The 24,263-nt window shown below is 42.8% G+C and overlaps 2 protein-coding genes across 3 annotated transcripts; both read right to left on the bottom strand.

The window, feature by feature from the left end:
* Positions 1–264: 264 nt before the first annotated feature.
* Positions 265–20,367, bottom strand: apbb1 (amyloid beta (A4) precursor protein-binding, family B, member 1 (Fe65)). Of its 2 annotated transcripts, none has more exons than XM_072460352.1 (15): positions 20,118–20,367; positions 16,927–17,272; positions 16,160–16,460; positions 14,322–14,527; positions 13,529–13,588; positions 12,848–12,924; positions 12,703–12,769; positions 11,873–12,019; positions 10,586–10,713; positions 9,625–9,774; positions 8,364–8,407; positions 7,061–7,141; positions 5,267–5,379; positions 4,320–4,496; positions 265–3,174 (listed from the first exon to the last, which is right to left on the bottom strand). In XM_072460352.1, exons 2-15 carry the CDS (start codon positions 17,248–17,250, stop codon positions 3,019–3,021), a joined length of 2,031 nt encoding a protein of 676 aa, XP_072316453.1. In that variant the 5' UTR covers positions 17,251–17,272; positions 20,118–20,367; the 3' UTR covers positions 265–3,018. The 2 variants fall into 2 exon arrangements, with proteins under 2 accessions (XP_072316453.1, XP_072316462.1); XM_072460361.1 differs by having other exon boundaries at positions 8,364–8,439; positions 9,660–9,774.
* Positions 20,368–22,735: 2,368 nt separating this feature from the next.
* LOC140372385 (hydroxycarboxylic acid receptor 2-like) lies at positions 22,736–23,656 on the bottom strand. The gene has a single exon (XM_072459477.1). The coding sequence runs from the start codon at positions 23,642–23,644 to the stop codon at positions 22,736–22,738; it is 909 nt and encodes a 302-aa protein (XP_072315578.1). The 5' UTR covers positions 23,645–23,656.
* Between the last annotated feature and the right edge of the window lie 607 nt (positions 23,657–24,263).

Raw genomic sequence — 24,263 nt, 5'->3', positions numbered from 1 at the left:
ATCAATGTACTTATTATTATTATTGAATATAAAGACTTTTCTCTAGTTCTCCATAGATTTGAATACAACTCCCGCATGACCGGAGGTTCGGGTCAGTAGCAGTCAGAAGTAAAAGTGGGCGGGGCACAATAAGGTGTATATCTGTGCAGGGCAAAGACAGACTTATTACAGGATGGAAGTCAGTTACAGCTCCTTTAAGGACAAGAAAACATAACACAGGTCCAATGAATTAAACAATCAATAAATAACAAAAGAAACACGTAGTAGTGTTAGGATATGTCGACATTTATTGTGCGGTGACTTTTATATACATATATTTTGTACACCTCATTTACATGAAGAGAAATAAATTAATCTGCTAAAGTGGGACCCTTAGTGTTGCACACAGAACAGAAGCACAAAGTGACACAGGAGTCAGACGTCCCACTCGTGTCCACAGGACTTCAGAGGCAGCTGGGGCGGGACATGTTCCTCTAAAATATAACACAATGGTTGTATTTGAAAATGAGGCTTAATGCATTCAGAAAACAACTTCTAGACAAAGTTTCAGTACAACACACACAAGTCACACACTTTATCTTTCTAAATAAATGCTTTGCTTTTCATTTGTGAGTTGTTTTTAAAAAGGTGCAAATGAGCCACGTTTCTACTGGCCCTGACCCTCCAAACATAACCAATGTTTTATGAATATAATCTAAATCATATTATACTTTGATCATCAGGATCAATTTACAAAATGTTGTTCAGTAATTCCAATTTATGGCGCTGTGAGACCTGGCTAAAGCTAAGCATCCAGTAAGCAACTTTTTCTGCATTTATATCTCGTCCCTGCGGTTCTACACCGTGTTTTCACCTCTTTATGTAATGCACTGAGTTTATGTCAGATGGAAATATGTGAGTGCAGTGCGTCCATAAACAACAAACATCTGATGACTCAAAGGGCCCGATAAAGTTCATTTAAGACAGTGGAGACACTTTAGGGACCGTAACAATCCAGCAAAGCAAAGTAGACCAGTGGAAACGTGGCTGATGTGACCTTTAACCTTTAGTTGCTTAACGTGGAGCCTCTTCCCAGCTGCCTCTTTCACAAAGACTACTATTGTGCTACATACATTTAGTCACTCACTTACAGATAAACTTCAATATGTAGTGTCATCTTTATCAAAAGTAAAATCTAAGCAGCTAATGCAAAAAAAGAACCATCTTAATAGTGTACATTTGAGTGTGCGGAGAGAATAAAAAATACATTAAACTGGAGTGGGTCCACACACTTTAAAACAATTGAAAAAGTTAATATTATTTCCCATATATCCACATTTACCTGCTGTCTGTTCAGTCACTATTTCAGTCTAAAATCTACAGATATAGTTGGACAAACATCAACATTGAGAAGTAACATGCCTATGAACACGAGACGCAGTCAGGGGGGGAAGGCGATAGAGCAACCGAGATATCCACCACACATTTGAAATGGTGATGGATCATTTGAGACCACGGGTGCATATTTAAACACAGACGGTGAATTTTATTGGCTCAGCGCTGTCTTACACCTAAATGTTAGAGAAGAAATTGTAGAAAATGTGAAATGTGCAAAAAATGTAGGATTAAAAGCGCCAATTCACTGAGGACCAAGAAAAAATGTATGACGGCCGCGTTTGGCCCCCAGGCCGTAGTGTTAGATCATAGAATGTAGAAGAGTGGCTTTTCTCTACTGAAGACCAATTCCACATGTAACTTATATATTCACTCACATACTAATATTACTGTTGCTATATCGCCCGCTCCTGTACACAATTCAAGTCTTTTCTCACCAAAATGAAACTATTCTGCACGTGATGGCTCCTAAGCTCTACTTCTCAAACATGCGGCGAGTAGTGATCGTCTACACTACCTGTGGAAAGTGAGCGGACGTTTCACAATCGTTTTTTTACACGACCTGACCGTCGTCTTTGACCCGCCCCCAAATCCCACCGGGTCAGGCTGACATTTAGAAAAACGGAGAGGAGATGAAAACATGGGCGTTATTGCACACACAGGCATTGAACTTGCAAAATGTTCATGCGCAAATGATGGCACTCGGGCGCTGAGCACGAGGAGTTAAAACGACCTTATGCTCCGAGAAGAAAGGATTGTTTTAAATGTTTTATGATGTCTTCAGATCATGTAAAGCATTTTGAATCACACAGTCGGATCATTTGATATAGCTTGTAGGAGTTACAAGTTAAGTTAAGTGAATTAATCATTTAACTTGCACAGAAAACCTTAAAATATGTATTGTGCCACGTAAACGTATCAAAAAAAGATGAATTTTAACTCCATGTGCCCAGGGTCGCACTCGTCAGACGCATCACTCGCTGCGTTTCCATGATCAGAGCGAGAGTACTTCTGAGTGGAGTGTACTCTGAACGGGCTGGCGGTGGCATTAAGGCCGGGATAGAATCAAACATTCAGAGTTTCATGGGGCGGTCACTTATTTTTGACCCGCTACGCCACAAACTGCGATTCTTCCGCTTGTTTCAGTTCAGAGTAACTTTTCATGTCAACGTAGCGAGTTTATTGGAAGACAAAACTACAATGATAAACGTGGCACAGACGTGAGGCCGTAGTTACAATCAGAGTGAGGGGAAGGCGCTGCTATGGTAACGGTAATGCTAGACTGGACCTTCGTAGAAAAGGAGTTACAGTAACGTCGTGGTGCAAATGAGAGGACTATCAGGACTACACATCCATGTCCAACATTCAAACTGGTGCAGGAAAGAAAAGACTTGGAAAATGGCAGCACAAAGTTGTTGGTGACGGGTTTTCACTGGACGAGGCTGGACAATACTGCAAATCAGGATGTTTGTCGTTTGCGCTCTGAATTAACAATTGATTTGAATAAGCCAAAGGGTTGAATATCTCAAATCATGACATGTTTATTGCCATTTTAGGATCTGTGTTTCCAATATTGTTCAGCCGTGCAGAGTGGTCAGAGGGGTCAGAGGGGGGTAAACCTGGAGATGTTCCTCTGGGTGGGCCTCATGGGGACTGGGAGCCCGACCTGTAGCTCTTGAAGCTGCCCAGCAGACTCTGGACGCCCTTCCGGACCCTCCGAGCCACAGAGTCGGCCGGGGGAGTGGGCAGGCATGAGGCCAGGCTGGGCGGGCGCGCGTCCAGGCATTTCTGGTAACGCAGCTGGGAAAAGAAGAGTAGAGAAAGCATCCTCAAACATCTTCAATGTGCACAGTGAATAGTATTGAAATAGCAAAAAAAAAAAAAAAAAAATTGCTTTTTGGCATTCACTTTAAGTGGTGTTCTAAATAATGTTTTTCTTCCTCTACAACTCAACCGTGTTTTCTAAGTACACAGAAGTTGTGTATAGTTTCTTTGATTGTGTATTCGTTTCTTTGCATTGATTCTGCGCAACTTGCACTGTTTCAGCCCATCCTCCAGGAAGCATTCTCTAACACTCGTCGTCGTCAGGCCGGTGTTACACTCATCACACAGGCCGGTGTTACACTCACCACACAGGCCGGTGTTACACTCACCACACAGGCCGGTGTTACACTCACCACACAGGCCGGTGTTACACTCACCACACAGGCCGGTGTTACACTCGCCACACAGGCCGGTGTTACACTCGCCACACAGGCCGGTGTTACACTCGCCACACAGGCCGGTGTTACACTCGCCACACAGGCCGGTGTTACACTCGCCACACAGGCCGGTGTTACACTCACCACACAGGCCGGTGTTACACTCGCCACACAGGCCGGTGTTACACTCGCCACACAGGCCGGTGTTACACTCGCCACACAGGCCGGTGTTACACTCGCCACACAGGCCGGTGTTACACTCGCCACACAGGCCGGTGTTACACTCGCCACACAGGCCGGTGTTACACTCGCCACACAGGCCGGTGTTACACTCACCACACAGGCCGGTGTTACACTTACCATACAGGCCGGTGTTACACTCATCACACAGGCCGGTGTTACACTCGCCACACAGGCCGGTGTTACACTCGCCACACAGGCCGGTGTTACACTCACCACACAGGCCGGTGTTACACTCGCCACACAGGCCGGTGTTACACTCACCACACAGGCCGGTGTTACACTCGCCACACAGGCCGGTGTTACACTCATCACACAGGCCGGTGTTACACTCACCACACAGGCCGGTGTTACACTCACCACACAGGCCGGTGTTACACTCACCACACAGGCCGGTGTTACACTCACCACACAGGCCGGTGTTACACTTACCATACAGGCCGGTGTTACACTCATCACACAGGCCGGTGTTACACTCACCACACAGGCCGGTGTTACACTTACCATACAGGCCGCCTGCACAGCCTCACTCAGACTGGCCGCATTGGGCTCACACCAGAACATGTGGCAGGCGAAATCGCTGGGTCCCTCGGCCATGATGAAAGCAAAAGCGTGCACGTCTTTGCCGACGCCCATGAAGGAGAGGAAGCGCACGCGGCACTCTGCCAGGACCTCTTCGCTCTGCACACAGGACAGTGTGGATAGAGACAGGACAATGTGGTTAGAGACAGGACAGTGTGGTTAGAGACGACAGGACAGTGTGGTTAGAGACGACAGGACAGTGTGGTTAGAGACGACAGGACAGTGTGGTTAGAGGAGACAGGACAGTGTGGTTAGAGACGACAGGACAGTGTGGTTAGAGACGACAGGACAGTGTGGTTAGAGACGACAGGACAGTGTGGTTAGAGACGACAGGACAGTGTGGTTAGAGACGACAGGACAGTGTGGTTAGAGACGACAGGACAGTGTGGTTAGAGACAGGACAGTGTGGTTAGAGACAGGACAGTGTGGTTAGAGACAGGACAGTGTGGTTAGAGACAGTGTGGTTAGAGACAGGACAGTGTGGTTAGAGACAGGACAGTGTGATTAGAGACAGGACAGTGTGGTTAGAGACAGGACAGTGTGGTTAGAGACAGGACAGTGTGGTTAGAGACAGGACAGTGTGGTTAGAGACAGGACAGTGTGGTTAGAGACAGGACAGTGTGGTTAGAGACAGGACAGTGTGGTTAGAGACAGGACAGTGTGGTTAGAGACAGGACAGTGTGGTTAGAGACAGGACAGTGTGGTTAGAGACAGGACAGTGTGGTTAGAGACAGGACAGTGTGGTTAGAGACAGGACAGTGTGGTTAGAGACAGGACAGTGTGGTTAGAGACAGGACAGTGTGGTTAGAGACAGGACAGTGTGGTTAGAGACAGTGTGGTGCACTCGGAGCAGCAGCAGTGAGTGTTACCTGTCTCTTCAGGATGGTGAGCGTAGCCGGGGCCACATTCACTGACACTGGGGTCCATTCACTCCGCTCTTTGTTCATGGCTGCCTCTAAAGCATCGTTGATCACGTCCACTCCTGGAACACCACAAAACATACACCCGGACCATTACTAAATTAGTTGAAAGTATAAAACACTAGGGCTGGGTATCATGGCCAATTTCCTAAATCGATTCGATTTCGATTCATAACGTCCTGAAATCGATTAATCACGATTTGATTCGATTCAATTCAATCTGCTCCTAAATAATGAAAATGGCTCAATTGTGTTACTAAATGCAAATGTACTTTATTTTTTCTTTTCACCATAAACAGGTTTTAAGTGCAAACTTGTAAATTGGACAGTTCTTCAGCTGTAAACAAAACTGTCTCAAGTCTCAAAAGCTTGTGGGGCTAAGTTCTGTGGGTCCAACGTGCATCAGCTGCATTATCTCTACTGCACTAACCATTATTTGCAGCGTTGTCCGTCACGACTGCTGGGCCTTTGCTGGTCAGCCCCCCACTCCTGTGGCCCCCGTCAACATATTAGCTATATTATTAGGCCGTGGCTGCAGAGCTGCGGCGCGGTCAAATGGCCGAGCAGTTTCAGGAACGCTAACCCTAACCCTAACCTTAACCCTAACCCTAACCCTAACCTTAACCTGAACCTTAACCCTGACCCTAACCTTAACCCGGCGCAGGAGCCGCGGCACGCGGCCGGCAGAAAATAACATGGCAGTTTCGGCCTCGTGCCGCGGCTCTGCAGACCATATTATTAGCGGTGTGGCTCATCAGGTCACTGTCAGATACGAATGCGTTGAAAGTGATGTCCAAGTGTTATGCCGACTCTCTGCAGATTCGACATTGTTGTTAGGATGGCGTATTTTCACACACACACGGGATAGCTTTCTGTCAGATGTTTACGTTGCACCATAACGTAGTGTGGATCTAGCGCATGAACAAGCCGCTTGAAGCGTTCGTTTTGCACGACCGAGTACGAGCGTAAATCTTTGCAGGCAAAAGTTGCGATGGCCTCTGTTATCTTTATGACCAGCGGAGAATCGTCTGGTCATGTTAGTGATTCCCTCAGTTTCATTTGTTTTGCCGGACGGCTTGTTGTGGGAAGCTAACGTTAGCGTAGTGTGATACCGGGTCAAGTGAGGTTTGTAGTATTTCAACATTAACTGTCCTCCACTTCGCAGATTTGGCAAACCACTTTGGTTTTATCCGGCTCTCTGTCCTTTGTTGTTTTAAATCCAAAATGGTTCCAGACGTCAGACTTGAGTTGGGACGGCTCGCTGAGCCCAGTTTTACCTGCGTATTGCACACTTGACAGGCGCACGTAAACGCGCCACTGCTGCACCACGCACAAGACTACTGGGGTTAACTTCACAGGGAAAAATCGATCTCATGCCTTATGAATCGATATTGCAAAATTTTAATGACATCGATCCAAAAGCGATTAAATCGATTTTTTTTACCCAGCCCTATAAAACACTGAATGCTTTTATGTTTGATCATTGTTACTTTCAAGTCACATACTAAAAACAGGATTTATTGGTTTACTGTGCTGGAATGTAATTTTTAGGGAATCAAATATTTGATTTACTTCCTCTTGTTCCTCTTCCCTGTGGAAAAACCAAACTGTCGCTGATGATTTGTCCATCGCTGACCTGTGGGTGCTACCGATGTGCTTTTTCTTTTGCAATGTGCAATCTTCAATATGTGACCTGACCTCACACATCTTCTGAGTGAAAGTGAATGTTAAAGGTTTTCATACCGACTGGTTTGGACACGACTTCACATCCCAGATAGAAGACGTGGAAGCGCTGGAACAGCTCATTCTTGGGAGCGGGGAACTCTGTTAGGACACACATGGCATAAGTATTACATTACTACTACTACTTCTTATTATACCAATACTCTCACATCCTCTACCACCACAGGGCCGCTTGATTACAGAAAATATAACAATCCACATTATATTTGTCATGCACAAATGTATTGAGTCTCAAAATATCATTGTGCATTTGTTAATCTATCGAACATTAAGTCCATTAACTCTGTGTTGGTTTGACCCATATTTAGTTTGCCGATTTTATTGGTCAAAATGTATTAATTTGAATAAAATATGGGCGTATCTTCTGAACTAGCCTGACTTGTAGACATTAGGTTTTAATTAAGATAAGATATTCCTTTATTGTTCACACATGGGGAAATTTTGTTGTTGCAATGCAGGTAGATACTGAGGAAAAGGACAGAACTTAAAAAAAACACTATTAATAGAAGAACTCTTATAAACAAAAACTCCTATAGACAGAACCTCTCATTTCTTAATAAGGAATGGAGGGGAAAAAATATATAAAGATAAAATAAAAACAGCTAGCGTAAGACAAAATAATACTCATAATAATGGTAATAATTGTGCATTGTTTTAACGTCACAGTGACGTTTAAAGCAGCTCCAGTCCAGTTTAGCTCTGTGTTAGCGCTGCTTAGTGCCATTAGCTCTTGAACAAACTTTATGAGGACAACAGTAGTAACATGACACCACATACTTTTGAGGTGTAACACCTTTTCTGGAAAACTAAACTGTGAACAGAATGCAGCCTGAGATAAGTCCTGGATACAGCCCTGCAACCGCTACTGTCCTATGGTCCAGCCCAACATTACTGATACTACCCCGCTCAGCTCCCCGCTCCCGGCTCCCCGCACGGCTCCCGGCACAGCTCCCGGCTCCCCGCACGGCTCCCGGCACAGCTCCCGGCTCCCCGCACGGCTCCCGGCACAGCTCCCGGCTCCCGGCACAGCTCCCGGCTCCCGGCACAGCTCCCGGCTCCCGGCACAGCTCCCGGCTCCCCGCACAGCTCCCGGCTCCCCGCACAGCTCCCGGCTCCCCGCACAGCTCCCGGCTCCCCGCACAGCTCCCGGCTCCCCGCACAGCTCCCGGCTCCCCGCACAGCTCCCGGCTCCCCGCACAGCTCCCGGCTCCCCGCACAGCTCCCGGCTCCCCGCACAGCTCCCAGCTCCCCGCACAGCTCCCAGCTCCCCGCACAGCTCCCGCTCATGTTTAAGAGCCGTTACCTTCAGGGATTCCCAAAGGCTTGTTCAGATCAGCGAACATTCTGCTCCCAGGCCTGGCCTTCCTCTCAAGCAGGATCTGAAAACACACAACATATAAATATATTTAGGACACAACACCTCAATGACAAACAAATGTGTAATATTCCTTCAACAATAAGAAAACGTACTGGAATCTAAAGGATGCAAGTACTATATGGGTAAATTCATCTGTATGAAACTAAAGGTTATACAAATATTACAGAAACACATACAGTACTTTTACTAGTTGATTAAACTTGGGCCCTTTTGCATGACTGCTGTAGAGTAGAATAATTGTAGAGTAGAATAATTATCACCATTGTCGTGTTGCATAAAGTCCTTGCTGAATTAACATTATAAAACTCAATAATCCTCTCATATTTGAGCTATCATGCAGAAATTTAAACATACAACTAATATTTGACAGAAAATGGCCTTGATTCCAGAGATCCATTCAACCCCTTATTTGTCAAACTTGAAAGTACCGGTACTCAAAGTAATGTATTAAAAAAAAAAAGTTTTAAGAGTCAATCTAAAAGGAACAGACAAAAAAAACCTGATTCAGAACCAAAGCAATGGTACAAAGTATTGCTGTGAAAAGAGTTGGATTATGGAAGAAAGAAATCAAATAATAGAGAATAATAATGGGTTTAAGAAATATATTCAAAATACTACCACATTAAGGAAGTATGAAATAGGATGAAATCATATCTGTGTTTGCATTGAAATAAGGTGTGTTATTTAAATCGACATGAAGTGTAATATTTTAAGCTGAAAAAGGGGCAAATAAATACAAAATTAAATATTCTTTCTGCTCCTTTGCATTATATTTATTCTGTATGTCACGGATTATGTATTATATGTCACGGAATTAAATAAATAAGCAATAATAATAATAAATAAAAGAGCTTCGCTAAAATTATAATTTGTTGTAAATATCTAATAAACCTGTAGATAAAATTAAAATGAGGTCAACATTTCAGTGAGCATCAGTAAAGCCTCCAAACTGACAGTATATAATAATCTCCTATTATCCAAACAAATAATGTAACATAAAAAAGTGAAATGTTTAAACCAGACTCTGATATCACTCACATGTATCCAAGTAGTTCTCATTTGACAGAACCACCTTGATTTTTCCCTTTTTTATGATATTCTGAGGACAAACTCATTTTCCAGCTTAAACTCAATTCCAGGATTCAGAAAGTTGGCGTTTAAAAACATTTAAAAGCGTCTCTTTGACATGTAATCTCTGTGGAAGCTCTCGTTCTCCAGTACCTTTGAGCACATCTCGTGTAAACTGGTGGCGATGTTTTTGGCCGGAGTGTCGCAGCGGAACACGTGGCACTTTAGGACCTGAGTCAGGATGTCTCTGGCCACGTAAGCAAAGTCTCTGCGCGAAGACAAGAAACCACGTCATTATTCAACACAAACATTGATCATTGTCTCCCACTGCACACAGCACGTTTGAGGTTAAAAGAGGAACATGCAGGCTGAAATATACCTTTCCCTGTGCGCCGTGAAAGAGCAGCATGAAAGAGAAAAGCGGAGGTTAGAGAACATTAGACTCATGACTCTTTATCTGCCTGTAGTTATTAGCAAACACCAGCAGAGGGCAGCAGTCACAATGAAGTAAGCGCGTCATATTACAGACACCAAACACTTTTTTGTGTTTATGGTAACACTTAGTAAATGATTTATAAAGAGTCATTAATAAGTGTTTAATTACATTTGTTGACGGCATTAAATCCCTTATGTTATGAAGCCATTAATAGAAAATATGTGCATTTACTAAACCATGTCTAAAATATTTGAAAGAGTCCTTATACATGCTTACTACTATTTTCTATAACCAAGTGATAAATGTTTGTAAATGCTCGTGTTATTGATATTCTTTCACTCATGAATAAAAAGCTCATGAGAGCCACTTTCACATCATAAAAAAGGTGAGTTTTAGCTCCTCATCTGTTCCATTTCACAATAATAGACCTAAAATTGTCTGAAATACAAGCTGTTAATGTTTTATAGCCGTTATCGGTGTAAAACATGCTATTAAAAGTATGCATCTCATTAGCGCTCGTTCAGAGGCGACACAACATTTAACGGGTTGCCTATTTTTTTGGGGCTTTTTTTGTTTTCTTATTGAAAACGTGGCTGAACCCTGGTCAATGGACCTCAGATGGTCCAGGCGTGTTGGGTCGTACCTGCCGTTGTCCCTGCCCACGCCCCACACGCGGATGCTCCCGATGGGCTGAGCGTGGAGCAGCGTCTGCCCCAGAGGGTCGATCAGCTTCATGGTGTCGTTCTCCAGCACCATCAGCATGTCTTTGCCCTGGTTCAAACACACAGAAGTAGGCTTCAAAACACATCTGAACGTAATAAAACATGTAACAGTGACAGTAGGTATTGGGCTGTAAAACGGACCTGCACAATACACCACAATAGAGTCATAACTCTACAAACATGTTCATATTTCTTCTCTCAAATGTAAAAGCTCCTGTTTACAATCTGCACAGAACAGAATCCTACTTAAAACATATATTACGAATCTTATTGAAGTATTGGCCAGAAAATCACAATTATTTCTTGTGCGGCGTTGATTCAACGGTCATTTGAAAGCAGGACTAACCACAGTCAGAATAGTGACACAGTAATTCATTTTCTTCACTACAAGGCAGAGGACAGCTAAATGGCATTTCTTAGAGAAGCTACAATTATGCTTTTGTCCTGTAAACCAGCGCAGTCGCTCTATTAGTATTCAACAAGTCTAAAAAGAAAGGATTATTCTTCAATAACATCCCCAAAGCCCCCGTCACCACATATGGACTAGCGCCATCAAGAGGAAGCAGAGGACTCACAGAAACATCGCCGGGAGCTACATTACGCATGAAACCACCATTATAGCTTGTGGCAATTCTAAAAACCTTTATTAGCTGACTGGCAGACCTGATGTTAGCCTCATTTCCTACTGTCCAGGTGCTGTATTGTAGGATCAGACACAAAGTACGTGCTCTTGAAAGCTTTGAGAGCAGCTGTGGATGAGAAAGCTAAAATATAAATGCCCACAAAAGTTTGTTGTGGTAAGTTTACACTGACGGTAAGTGTCAGCGACTCATCTGCAGTAGATAAGGATCAAAACCCCAAAACGTCTGTCTTTTTAAAGTATCACCTTTACATTTTCAGAGATTTGTTATGAAGTAGCATCAGGACTAACAAACTAAACTCTATAAATATGTTGCAGGTGATTTCTAAATACATAATTATATCAAACCAACTTTTAACTGATGTCTCACTACTTTTTATATCACAGTATTCAATTTGATAACCCCGTGTTTCCTTTTTTTTGTGCATTATAAATTGTATTATTAGTGGGCCAACTGTTGTAAAGTAACTGTCGATGTCTTTCCCTGGTTATAAAGACAACAGAGCCGCTTTAGAAGTGCAGGAGACACGTAAAGGGCGTGTACAGTGCGGTGGTTGCTCAGAGCTACCTCTCCCCAGATGCCGGCCGTGTCGTGGATGTTGTTCTTGTGGTAGGAAAGCTGGCGGATGCAGTTGTTTACAGCCACGCTGCTTTTGCCTGGAGTCAGATCCTCCTCGGACATCTCCACCCAGCCCAGCGAGCGCACGGCGAAACACTGCGCACAGGACAAGAAACGGGGCTCACACCTCCTATTTAACATGTTGACATATACTGCGAGTCGTCTAAAGGTTGGAACACACTACAGGATTTTAGTGTCTTAAACCCTTTGTAAACGAGAGACAAAACCCACAGAGATCTTAAATCTTATGATCTCTGGAAGACAGCGTTGAAGAGCTAAAGTTTGTGTGGTTAACTAGCATGTTTAATTTTCCTTACTTGTAATACAAAATTAATCACATGGTTTATTTAACTTGGATTTCATGTTGGTGGTTTTTGCCTCAAATGAGAAACCGTCGATCTTTTACCAGTTCAAGTTAAGCCGAGCGGCTAACGTTAGCGACTTTACAATGTGACTCTGAAATAACTAGTTCTTTCTTCATATTCTGAACTGAACAGTGCGTTCCTCAGGGTTTTCTCTCGACCACGTTGTGCACAGTTAAAAGACCTGTTGCTGCATTGCACGGTGGACTAATTATGACTGGTACAGTAAAAAGAGTTCCAACTAACGGTAAAAGAAAACATTGAAAACATAGCATCAGCCGTTTCTGTCCAGAGCAAAACTCAAACTAGATACAAGTCAATTTGTGCCATTACCACTTCGTTAAACGTTTCATTTGGAATTGTCAAAATTCACCTTGAATAATCAGCATTGCCAATCATTTAGGAAAAGTAATTTACCTTTACTTCGACACCAGAAGAGAGGGGAGCAAGTCTTTCTTCATTCTCACCCTGGGAGCTGTTGTAACTATGACAACATGGAAAAAAGGTTCAACAATTGAAACTATGACCCAAAAAAAGGTCATATTTCTTGTAGATGGCGTACTTGAGGTTAATGGATGCATAGCGTAATGTTGCTCCTTCAAACTCCTTCAGGCTGGGGTCTGGTGCAACCTCTCCTTCCTGTAGAAAAACAAACAAATAAAACTGAACCTCATATTTATTAATAATCAATAACCGATCAATGAAGCTAAATCATTCAGAGCTCATTTTAGACCAGCTTTAGCCTTTGTCCTGGTCGTTTTTGAATATTTTCTTTCTTCTGGCTGTGTTTCCATGCACATCAAACACCTAATAATGATCTGATCTCTGGAGTAGTCAGATTATTGAAATGATATAAACTACAACCCCTGATGTGAGTAAACAGAAGGACCATAATCAGAAAGAAAGCGGATGTTTCTGCTCTTTAATAAAAGGTGGGAGATTGTTGTTTTGGATATGTGGAACATTAGAATATTCAGTATATAATCAATAAATAAAACTATTAAAGATAACCCCAAAAAGAAACAGAAATATCTAATGTAATCTCCAAATGAGGGAACTCAACATTTAAAGACATTTAAAAGGCACTTTTTAGCACATAACTGACTCAAATATCATCTGAATATAGTTATTGAGATGATACAAAAAGAGTACATCACTAACAGCTACAGTTTACATATCATTTTAATAATCTTGTGTGGATGTTACTGAGCAATATGTTCTAGAGAACATTCTATGAACAGACCTTCCAAAGTTCTCCGCCCTGAGCAGTTTCCTCTGTGTTGGAAAGATGGCTCCAAGAATCCTGAAAGACGAGACACAAGTGAGGATCGAACAACTCTGACACCAACTTCTGTGTGTGTTTATGTGTGTGTGTGTTTATGTGTGTGTGTGTGTGTGTGTATGTGTGTGTGTGTTTATGTGTGTGTGTGTGTGTGTGTGTGTGTTTATGTGTGTGTGTATGTGTGTGTGTATGTGTGTGTGTGTGTGTATGTGTGTTTATATGTGTGTGTGTGTTTATGTGTGTGTGTGTATGTGTGTGTGTGTGTGTGTGTGTATGTGTTTATGTGTGTGTGTGTGTATGTGTGTGTGTGTTTGTGTTTGTGTTTGTATGTGTGTGTGTTTATATGTGTGTGTGTGTTTATGTGTGTGTGTGTTTATGTGTGTGTGTGTTTATGTGTGTGTGTATGTGTGTGTGTGTGTGTGTATGTGTGTGTGTGTGTGTGTGTTTATATGTGTGTGTGTGTTTATGTGTGTGTGTGTGTTTATGTGTGTGTGTGTATGTATGTATGTATGTATGTATGTATGTATGTATGTATGTGTGTGTGTGTGTGTGTGTGTGTGTGTGTGTGTGTGTGTGTGTGTATGTGTGTGTGTGTGTGTATGTGTGTGTGTTTATATGTGTGTGTGTGTTTATGTGTGTGTTTATGTGTGTGTGTGTTTATGTGTGTGTGTGTTTATGTGTGTGTGTGTGTGTGCTCTGTGTGCGTGTGCTCTGTGTGCGCTGTGTGTGTGTGCGCTGTGTGAGCTTGTCTCACCTCAGGCTCTTCCACAGGCGTGGTCTCCAGGGACATGCTGGAGGACAGCAGACAGTCTGAGACCGTTCCCAGGGCGGAGGGAGGGTCCCACTGGGTGGTCCCTGTGGGGATGTGCCAGTAGTATGTGCCTGAGGTGTCCCGCACTCGCATCCACCCCGAGGGCAGCTCTGTGTCTGTCTCAAACGCACTGGAGTCCCAGAAGGATTCTGCAGGAGACACACAGCAGAACACACATCAGTTACACACACAACAGAACACACATCAGTTACACACAACAGAACACACATCAGTTACACACAACAGAACACACATCAGTTACACACTCAGACACACACACACCCCAGAACACACAACAGTCACACTCTACTGCAGCTCTTCCATCGATGGCTCAGGTTCTAAAGTGTGTGGAGAGAACTGGGGCATTAAAAGTGTTTAGAGTCAAAACTCCAAATGATTCAGTTATTGATATAAAAACATCCTTGACCACAGAACTTTCCAGGACATTAGGCATTTCCTCATATGTTCATCCAAACAGCTTTCAGGACAGTGCAGTATTTCAGTGTTGGGAAAGTTCACTGCAATATTATGCAATAATGTTTCTAAATTATTTCCACAGCCCAAATACAACCACAGGCAGCAATTATTGTATTAGTTTAATGCTGAAACTATGTGTCAGATTTCATCTTCATCCAATTTTGAATCCTTTACCCAGGATTTACATTCACATTGAAGGGACAGACTTTCCCAGAGGCAAAGTTTGCACAGAAATGATTGTTCCCATTCTCACCGACCTTATCATAAAACTTGCGTAACTGGTCGTAGGGCGACTCTTGCTGCTCTGTTGCTGTCGCGTCCATGCTGATTTTTGTTTTGATGCGCATGCGCCGCGCAAAATCTCTATCTGTCTGCAATAGGGCTATCGGCATCTACAACTTCGGAGCTCTCACACTTGCCAGGCTCTGATTGGGCAACATAACGGTGTGTTTTTCGCCTGGAAGTTTCTAGAAATTTGACACCTTATTGAACGAAATTAAAAAGAATGAACGTGTTCATATTATCGTTCGTCAGCAGTAAAGCAGTACGTTCAGTTCACGTTCACCAAAATTGTAGTGTTGGGCCTGAACGCGTTCATTGAACAAAAGTTCATGAACGCGTTCATTTTCCCTCTAGTTTAGCCGTTATCATCAGCTCTGATCATTCCAAAGAGAGGAGTTTGTGAATAAAGAAGGAGTTTGGGTCTTTGCTTTAAATACATAGGGGATACATCCTCTACACCAGGGCTGGTCAAGTATACTTTCCAGGGGGCCAGTTGACAAAATTAAATGACTAAACAGACTAAACAGAACCTGAACCGGGACTAGACCACAGAACCTATGGACTAGACCACATAACCTGAACCGGGACTAGACCACAGAACCTGAACCGGGACTGAACCAAAGAACCGGGACTGAACCAAAGAACCTGAACCGGGACTGAACCAAAGAACCTGAACCGGGACTAGACCACAGAACGCAGAACCTGAACCGGGACTAGACCACAGAACGCAGAACCTGAACCGGGACTAGACCAAAGAACCTGAACCGGGACTAGACCACAGAACCTGAACAGGGACTAGACCACAGAACCTGAACAGGGACTAGACCACAGATCCTGAACAGGGACTAGACCACAGAACCTGAACCGGGACTAGACCACAGAACCTGAACCGGGGCTTTATCATTGGGGATATTCTGAAGCTAGTCCTAACTTCTCCTTGAAATCACATGCTGTTCCACTTCACTTTCACCTCCAGGGTGGATTTCACAAACGCATTCACAGAGTTGACCGTGAGCCCAGACCTCTGTTGCCGTTGGGCGTGGTGGCGTCCGTGGGGTTGTCCTGGCACAGAGGGGTCCAGCTGGTCTCCTCCTCCACGGGCGTCTCGTTCATGTTGGAGAAGAGCAGGCAGGCGCTCTTCCCGCTCACGCTGCCCTCCCTGTGCTCCTCTGCGCTGGGCTCCGTCTGGGCCTCCTCTGCCTCCTGGCCCTCCGGCTCCTTCTCTCCTCTGCTGCCCCCTCCACTCTGAGAGTCCTTCTCCTGAACATCCTCCTCCGTCTTGTCCTCCTTCTCTGTGATGTCCAGGGAGTCGATGACCAGCGCCTGGAGGTAGGCATAATGAAAACGTGAGAAACAAACCTATTTTGACAATTCTAATGTTATCTTGACTATAAAGACTCAAAAACATATTTTATTTTATAACAGAGACAGCTGCATTATTGACTCAAAATGTCAAAAAGCAGTATTTCATTTTATTTGAAAATATTGTCTAGAATTTAGTCACCATATTCAACAATCTATTTCAAATGCTAGCTTTGTTTTGCTAAGATGCCAGTACAGCTTTAAATTTGACATTAATGGAAAGACAAGACAGCGTTTAGTGAGAAATTATTATTCTTGTCTGCTGTTTTTGCTTCTTATTTTTGCCGGAAACACATTCACACTGCATTAATCCGCTTCATACTGCCCAAAACTGCTTGGTAGTTAAGTGAAAGTTAATAATTAGTATATTGTACACCCCTAACTGATGATATACTCAATATTGCACATTTCTCCACACATGTCCCACCTCCACCAGCGCCTCGTTCAGGATGTTCTTGGATTCCTCCTGGTTGAGAACGGGCATCAGAGTCTTCTTGGGGGACTTGCTCTGCTCCTCGTTGCCCTGCTGCTCGTCCTGAGTGCTGTTGCCGTTGTCGTGGCTGATGTTGCAGTTGTGGTCCTGGTCGTGCTGGTTCTCCGTCACCTTCCTCAGCTGGTTCTGTCCCTCCTTGAGCCACTTGGTGTTGTTGGCGGTGGGCTCCTGCTCGCACCACAGCTTGTTCTTCAGCTCCTCGTCCTGCTTCTGTTTGCCCACAACGTAAGGCATGTCTTCGTCGTCGTGGCCCCCCATGGCTCCTGACCTTGTAACGGCTCTGAAGAAGGAGGGAACAGATAGAAACTTTCAGATGGTTTTGTGAAACGACACAAATCTTGCATACAGCACAGTAAACAAAAACTTAGCTTGCACTGAATGGTCATTTAAGTGTTATTGGCAGGTAATAAGGGCCATCAAGTGGTGAGGCAAACACTGCTTAAAATTAATGATGCTTAAAATGAATCATTCATTTGGACACTAAATAAACAATCAAAGCCGGAAACAATCTCATGAGGCTGAGAACCAAGCACAGAACCTGGCATATGTGCTGCTGCTTAGACCACTCAACACCAACTTCTGCAACAACATTCATTCATTCAATATATAATACTGACTAGGGCCGTCGGCCTTTAGTTGAACAGTTGATTAATCAATCAACTATGTTTTAGTCAACCATTTCTATTAGCCAACTAAATATTATTAATACTACGGTGATAAGGATTTCTAATATGGAGTGAGATTTGAGTGATTCATGAGTTTAATCTTCTTTTGACATTTAACCTTTATTAGGGACCTTTTTTCTCTAAATAGTTGTTTTTGCATGCACTTTTGAGCTTTTGCCAGTTTTGCAATAGACAGGGCATGTCTTTAGTCGACTACAGCCCTACTATTGACCACTTCTAGCTCAAGCTAAGCTAAATGTTTATTTATTGTTAATTCTATTGTAATTTCTTGATAAATTCGGAAAGGTTATAATGAGTAATAACCTTATTATCTAATGGTTATTATGGTTTACTGATAAACTATTACAAAACCGCACATTCTGCTCGATCTGTAAGTCTTTTGTCAATTAATCAGGTCAATGGAGTCTTAGTCAAATTCTGTATTGACTAATTTTTTCTATGTGGATCACAGCAGACATGAGAAAGCATAGACAGTTTGTTTGGATTAGGTAGTGAATTGTTTTTTTGTTTAATATAATTTAATATGTAGTTTTACAACTAAATACATTGTTTTCTGTAAAAACGTTTGCAGGTGAAGTGTGTAAACTGTGATTGTCACAGTGCGCTTATGATAAAACACCTGCTTTAATCATAAAGATAATCATAAAGAGGTTTCAAAATAATAGAAAATCAGATATTAAAACTGGTATCAGAACTAGATAGTGATTTGAACAAATAAAAATAAGGACAAAATGTGAACTTTCCTCAACAGTTTTAGAATGATTTTGAGCTTTACCAGAACTAGAATAAACCCAGAATGCCTAATAAAGAAAGTATTATTCTGTGTTGACAATTAAAGTCTAATGTTTAAAACCTTGACCAAAAAGAACATATTTAATTACTATTGTAGTATCTAATTTGATTATATTATATTATTTTATATTAGAGTTTTACAGTTTTGAGAGATTTTGCCAGCACAACTCGTCACCCCCGTTTGAGTCGAATAATAGATGGACAAGTCGTTAGTTGAACAAGAATTCCTTTAGTCGACGGCAGCCCTACATCTTACATAGGCTGCCATGCACACTGAATCAACCATGGTAATGGTTTGCTTTTCCTGTAAGTATATGATCACATTTCAGGATGAGTAGTTTAGCATCTTAGCATGCCAACACTGCCTGAATGTGTGAGTGACTGATCGAAGGGGCCAATGCTGCAGATTAGACTATTCCGTCCATCAGTCTAGTCGTGTAGAGAAAATTAATATAATGCAATGTAAACTCTTTGGGTGACTTGAAAAGTGCTTAAAATAGGCATGGATTTTTAAATTTATTTTTTCATTAAATTTAATGCTAAGCTAGTAGTGAATAAGTTTGATCTAAAACTAAAAGGGGTTTGTTGATTCTGTTGATTATTTCTAGTGTCCATTGAGACTTTAAATACATTATCAAGTAGAGATGTGGTGGCGGGCGACTTCTAAATATAGAATTAAGTGTATTATTAATGAAAATCTGATTATTACTTTTTTACACTATTCATTTATTTTCATCAATCTTCGTTATTTAGAAAATATATATCTTTATTTTTCTAGTTGAATAGACACGATTACTTGAACAATCTTTGCAGCCCGATTAAACATGATGGCAACTGTAATTCTGTTTGTACAAATCTGACTACTCGACTTAATCTATTTGTCTTGGCAATAATCTTGTTTTACACTGATTTCATTTGCAAGAAACTCCTACAGAAAGAGCACAATGTAAATATTAGCACATCTTGTATAGGCTGACATGTTTCCCATCAACAGTGCATGTCTGATAATAAATGTAGACTGAATTAGCTTAGTTTGTTTCTCATGATATAAAGATTAATATTAACAGTTGTGGATGAGTAGTTTAGCCTCTTAGCATGTTAGCTTTTATGCTAATGGTCAAGACACCAGTGGAATGTCTGTGGAATGTGCGAGGGCCATTGGTGAAAAGGAATACGACCATTTACAATCTGCATTAACTCTTATTTACATTCAATCTGCAGGTCTGACATATGGCCAACGCATTCCTCAAAGTTCTTTTAACCCTACTTCAGCGTTTAATCGTTAGGTTATTGCATTAAATGAGCGTTGTGGGCGACTATCGCAAAGCTTAGCCATTGATAGATGCCAACGCTAGCAACAAGCACGGGTTGTTTCACGTAAAATGGTGGGCGACGAAACAAAAATATCAAAAAGTAGCATTTGCAATAGCATTTCCTATCCGTCATTTGAAAGTCAATGTCACGATTTTGTCATAGAGCCGTGCAGCTGCAGATAACGGGCTGCCATCATCACAGGCGTCGTCACGTTAGCTAGGCTACAGTTAGCTCGAGGCTTGCTAGCTGCTCCCCAAACAGCGGCGGCGGCGTCAAAGTCACGGCAGCTGTCTTCAGATTTACGTGGCGATTCCTTTCCGATGGCGGACTTACCGGCGTCCCCTGTCGCCCTGCTGTGTGGATGTATGTCGAGCTGTGCGGTAGATCTACATGTTTCCGCGGCTGTCGGTGTCGGGGGCCTGGCTCGGTGGTGGTCTCTAGGCGGTGTTTGTGTCGGGGCTATCCGTGCTCTGCAGCTGATGGAGGCGGACTGCGTCAGGCTCGCGTCACGGAGGGAGCGCGCGGCAGCGGCGGCGGCGGCATCCACACACCCCTCCTCCACCTTTCGCTACAGCCCGGCTCCAGGCTCCAGCCCCGGGGGAAGATAAGAGGCATGCATGGGTCTATTACTATGAAGAAGCCGGCGCATACATGGAAGTAGAGCGATCCATTCATTCATTTACCCCAGGCATGTCCAAACTACGGCCCGAGGGCCAAATGCGGCCCTCAGAGCAATTATTGTTGGCCCTCAGGCTTCCTGCTAAGTTGACCCAAACAACAAAAAGTAGTGCTTTTCACAGTAAAATGGAAAAAATTCAAGCATTTTGATGTTATAACAACCTAATATGAATGTTCCAAGTCTTATAATAGGAGTGGAGGTGCATCCAAACTGTGTAAAACTTCGAATGATACACTCACAAATTTGACATTGTCGGCTTGTTTGTGGCCCTCTGCTCCGTATAAGTTTCAAAATGCGGCCCTCAGTGAAAAAAGTTTGGACACCCCTGATTTACCCAGTCCATATGCATGTTATCATTGTCAACCGATTTGTTTAAAATGGCAAGGCAAGTTTATTTGTAGAGCACATTTCATACACAAGGCAATTCAAAGTGCTTCACGCAGCAGGAAAAATGCATTCAAATCACAAAGAAATTACAGAAACAGAAATACAATAAAATTAACTAAATAAAAACAAAATCCAAATTTATCTGACCACATTGGCAGGCATTCCAGACACTGCTTCCCATATTTATTTGACATTGCAGGATGACAGGATGGACACATCACTTTTAGATTGATTTGTTCCCATATCTGCGCGCTTTCTGCAAACAAATGCAGAGAAGTTTGTTAAGCCAACAATATGTAACTGGGATAAAACATGAAACCTGTACTTCTGGAACATTCTCCATGGAGATAGATAAGTTTATGCCACACTTAGGAATATATAGCCAAAGGGATAAGCATTTCTCCTCCAGGCCAAGTACGAGTCAGGTCTGTGGAGATGCAAGCTGCTTTTTCAGTGTAATAAAAACATCCAAAATAGGAAAAAAAAATATATATATATATATTTTAGTCTATATTTAGATCCCAGATAAGTTTGCCAGCGTTTGTGGGAAATCATCATAGAAAAACCCTATCATGTACATTTTTCTTTTTATTATTACTTACAGGCTGAGTATGCCAAAAAGGTGTGATAACTGCGATTTTGTTTGTTTATTGTGGTGTGTTCCAGAGACAGGATCAAACATGCCCCTGGTCTCTCAGGTTTTGTGGGAGAATTTAGGGAGAATAAACAGCCACATAGAGACATTCAAATACAGTACACATAAAACATGACCGCTGTCTAGCCACATTCTAAGAATTATGTAATTAGATTTTTTTCCCCCAAATGTATTCAATTTTGCCCCACCATCTGATACGAATATCTAGTACCAAGTCAAATATTAAAAGAAAGCTGTAACCCACTTTTTTTCAGTCATATCAAACATTCTGATATGAATCAGGACCAGTTTGTATTCCAAACACACATGAAATTACCTTAAAATAAAATACAAACATTATAGGACTTAGGAGTGTAGGAGTTCTTTTTATCTTATTGCCTAAAATGTCCCTAAAACTAATTTGTGGTGAAATTATCTTCAGCCTTGAGAAAATAATTGCCAAAACCAAACAAAGGTTCAATCCGTCAGTCCAAACCTCCAACAGCAGCTTTATTTCTTCATAAATTTACCAAAGACAATCTAGGCGGGATTGGAAATCTGCTTTTTTCCTCTGGGCAGAGCTTTTTATTACTTATATATCTAGAGTAAATCAGACATCAACGTCTCAGCTTCACAGAGTCCAGACTATTGTTTGTACTCCATAGGTTCAGGAACAGCTTCAGTTTGAAATAGGACTCATTTTAGTCAAGAATTTTATGGAAAACAGTACAGAGGGATACCAAGTTTTTGTGTATTTTCATCTCATTTTGAGCTCTCTAATAAAGCACTGTTTGGTGAGGACTTTAATTTTATGATACTCACATAATTAACATGTTTTTTTTGTTCTATTGCTAGAGTTTTTAAAGTTATAAAACACATAGATTCAGCCAGTTTAAGGCCAGTTTGATTCTATTTTTATTTTCATCAAACATAAGACAAACAGAACTATACAATGATACAAAAACAATGATTGAGTAGTCTAATGAAAACGTTTATGAATGTCCAAAGTAATTTCAGTCCAATCCAGTCGGCTCTGTCCAGGTCACCCATTTCTTTCTCATTCCTTTTTTTGCTGCAGCTGAAAGTAAATTGTATCCATCAAACATTTCCATTATTGAAGTTTTATGTCCTAGATACATAGTTTTACAGTCAAAGTGAATGTCGACGTAAAAGGCAATTTGCATGGCCTCATTAATCTCAGTCCAATATTTATGAACAATGAGGCAGTGGCAAGAATATTCCAATCATTTTCTATGCATCATTAGGGCCGGACACAGATTCTTCTTCGGGTTCAGCTGAATCCAAGGATGGCTGCAGACCCAAAGCACCCCTCAAACTGCTCCTGAAGTCGGAGCTGGAGAAGTAGAGCACTGGAGCAATCACACTGTCCAGGTAGACCAACGACATGGTAAGAGAGTACGCTATTGTCAAGAATCCCATTTCAGCACAGGCTGTTCTTTGGTCCGTGGTTGCCATGCTGCTCGCCTTTACCCAAATCACGAGCTGAGTGATTTTACTTGGGAGAAAGCAAACGACAAAGAGAACGACTATAGCTTTCATGGCCAACAGGGCATTTTTAACCTGGGTCTGTTGAGCGATCCGTCTTCTTCGCAGGCGTTGGTTGATACTCAAAGTACAAAATAGAATCACCAGGAAAGACACCCAGAACACCACCTGAAATCCCAGTCTGTGCCAGGACTTGTTCCGCTCACACTGGCTGCTGAAGTCTCCGCAGTAGCCCTGTTTTTTTTTGTCCGGTGTGAGGACTCCACTCATCACAACTGTGAGGAGCCAGAGAACAGCAGCCGCACATGCAGCTCTGGAGACTCTCATGGAGTTAACAGGGTGATGAGGATGAACCACACGCATGTATCTGTCCAAGGCAATAGTTACGGGAAATACTTTATTCCCACAGCGATTTATACCCACAAGGAACTGACAGATGCTGCAAAAAGTGTTTCCAAATTTCCAATCGAGGTTGGAGATGTAATAACTGATTCGAAATGGTAAAGTCACAAGGAGCAGGGCGTTGACCAGGGCCAGGCTGAAGAGCAGGACGGTGCTGCTCTTCCAGGGCTTCAGGTGGAAGCAGAAGATCCATAAAGCAAAGCCGTTCCCCACGGCTCCCAAAATGAACTCCACACCCTGGACGGGCGGCATCACAGAGCGGAGAACAGTGTTGTCATACATCTCATCTGGTCTGGTGCACTCTCTTAGAGGGCGCAACATAAATACACACACAACCCATTGGTTTCTCTTTCATTTAAGATTCTACAGAATGATAAGAGTGAGGGAATTTCCAGTCAGACAGTGAGTGACTCATTCAATTAAATTCAATTCAATTTATTTTTGTAAGGCCCAAAATCACAACGGTTGCCTCTGAGGGCCACAGTGAGAAATGAATCAACAATGTCTGTGGTGGCGAAGGAGTCAGACAATGTCTGTGGTGGCGAGGGACGATGTCCCAGAGTCCTCTGTCCTTAGACCCTCCTTCTCGGCCAGGGAAAACTAGAAACCTGGAGGAGTTCCAGAGTGAAGGAGAGATCTGACTCTCACAGACGGACGCGAGGGAGACTGGACCCACTCTTCAGGCAGATGAGGGATCGTCCAAGGCGAGCTGGACCCCATGGTCAGAGGTGTAGCTACCCAACAGGCAGATGAGGGACCGTCCGAGGCGAGCTGGACCAACTCTTCAGGCAGAGGAGGGACCGTCCATACGGGGCAGAGACCACTTCATCAGGAGAGGGGCAGCTGGGTCCACAGGTCCTCAGGAGTGAGA

Source organism: Eucyclogobius newberryi, unplaced genomic scaffold (assembly GCF_026437365.1).
Source record: "Eucyclogobius newberryi isolate DKJ021-1_F unplaced genomic scaffold, fEucNew1.0.hap1 SCAF_10, whole genome shotgun sequence".
NCBI classification, from domain to species: Eukaryota; Metazoa; Chordata; class Actinopteri; order Gobiiformes; family Gobiidae; genus Eucyclogobius; species Eucyclogobius newberryi.
This window is presented reverse-complemented; position numbering and strand designations above follow the sequence as displayed.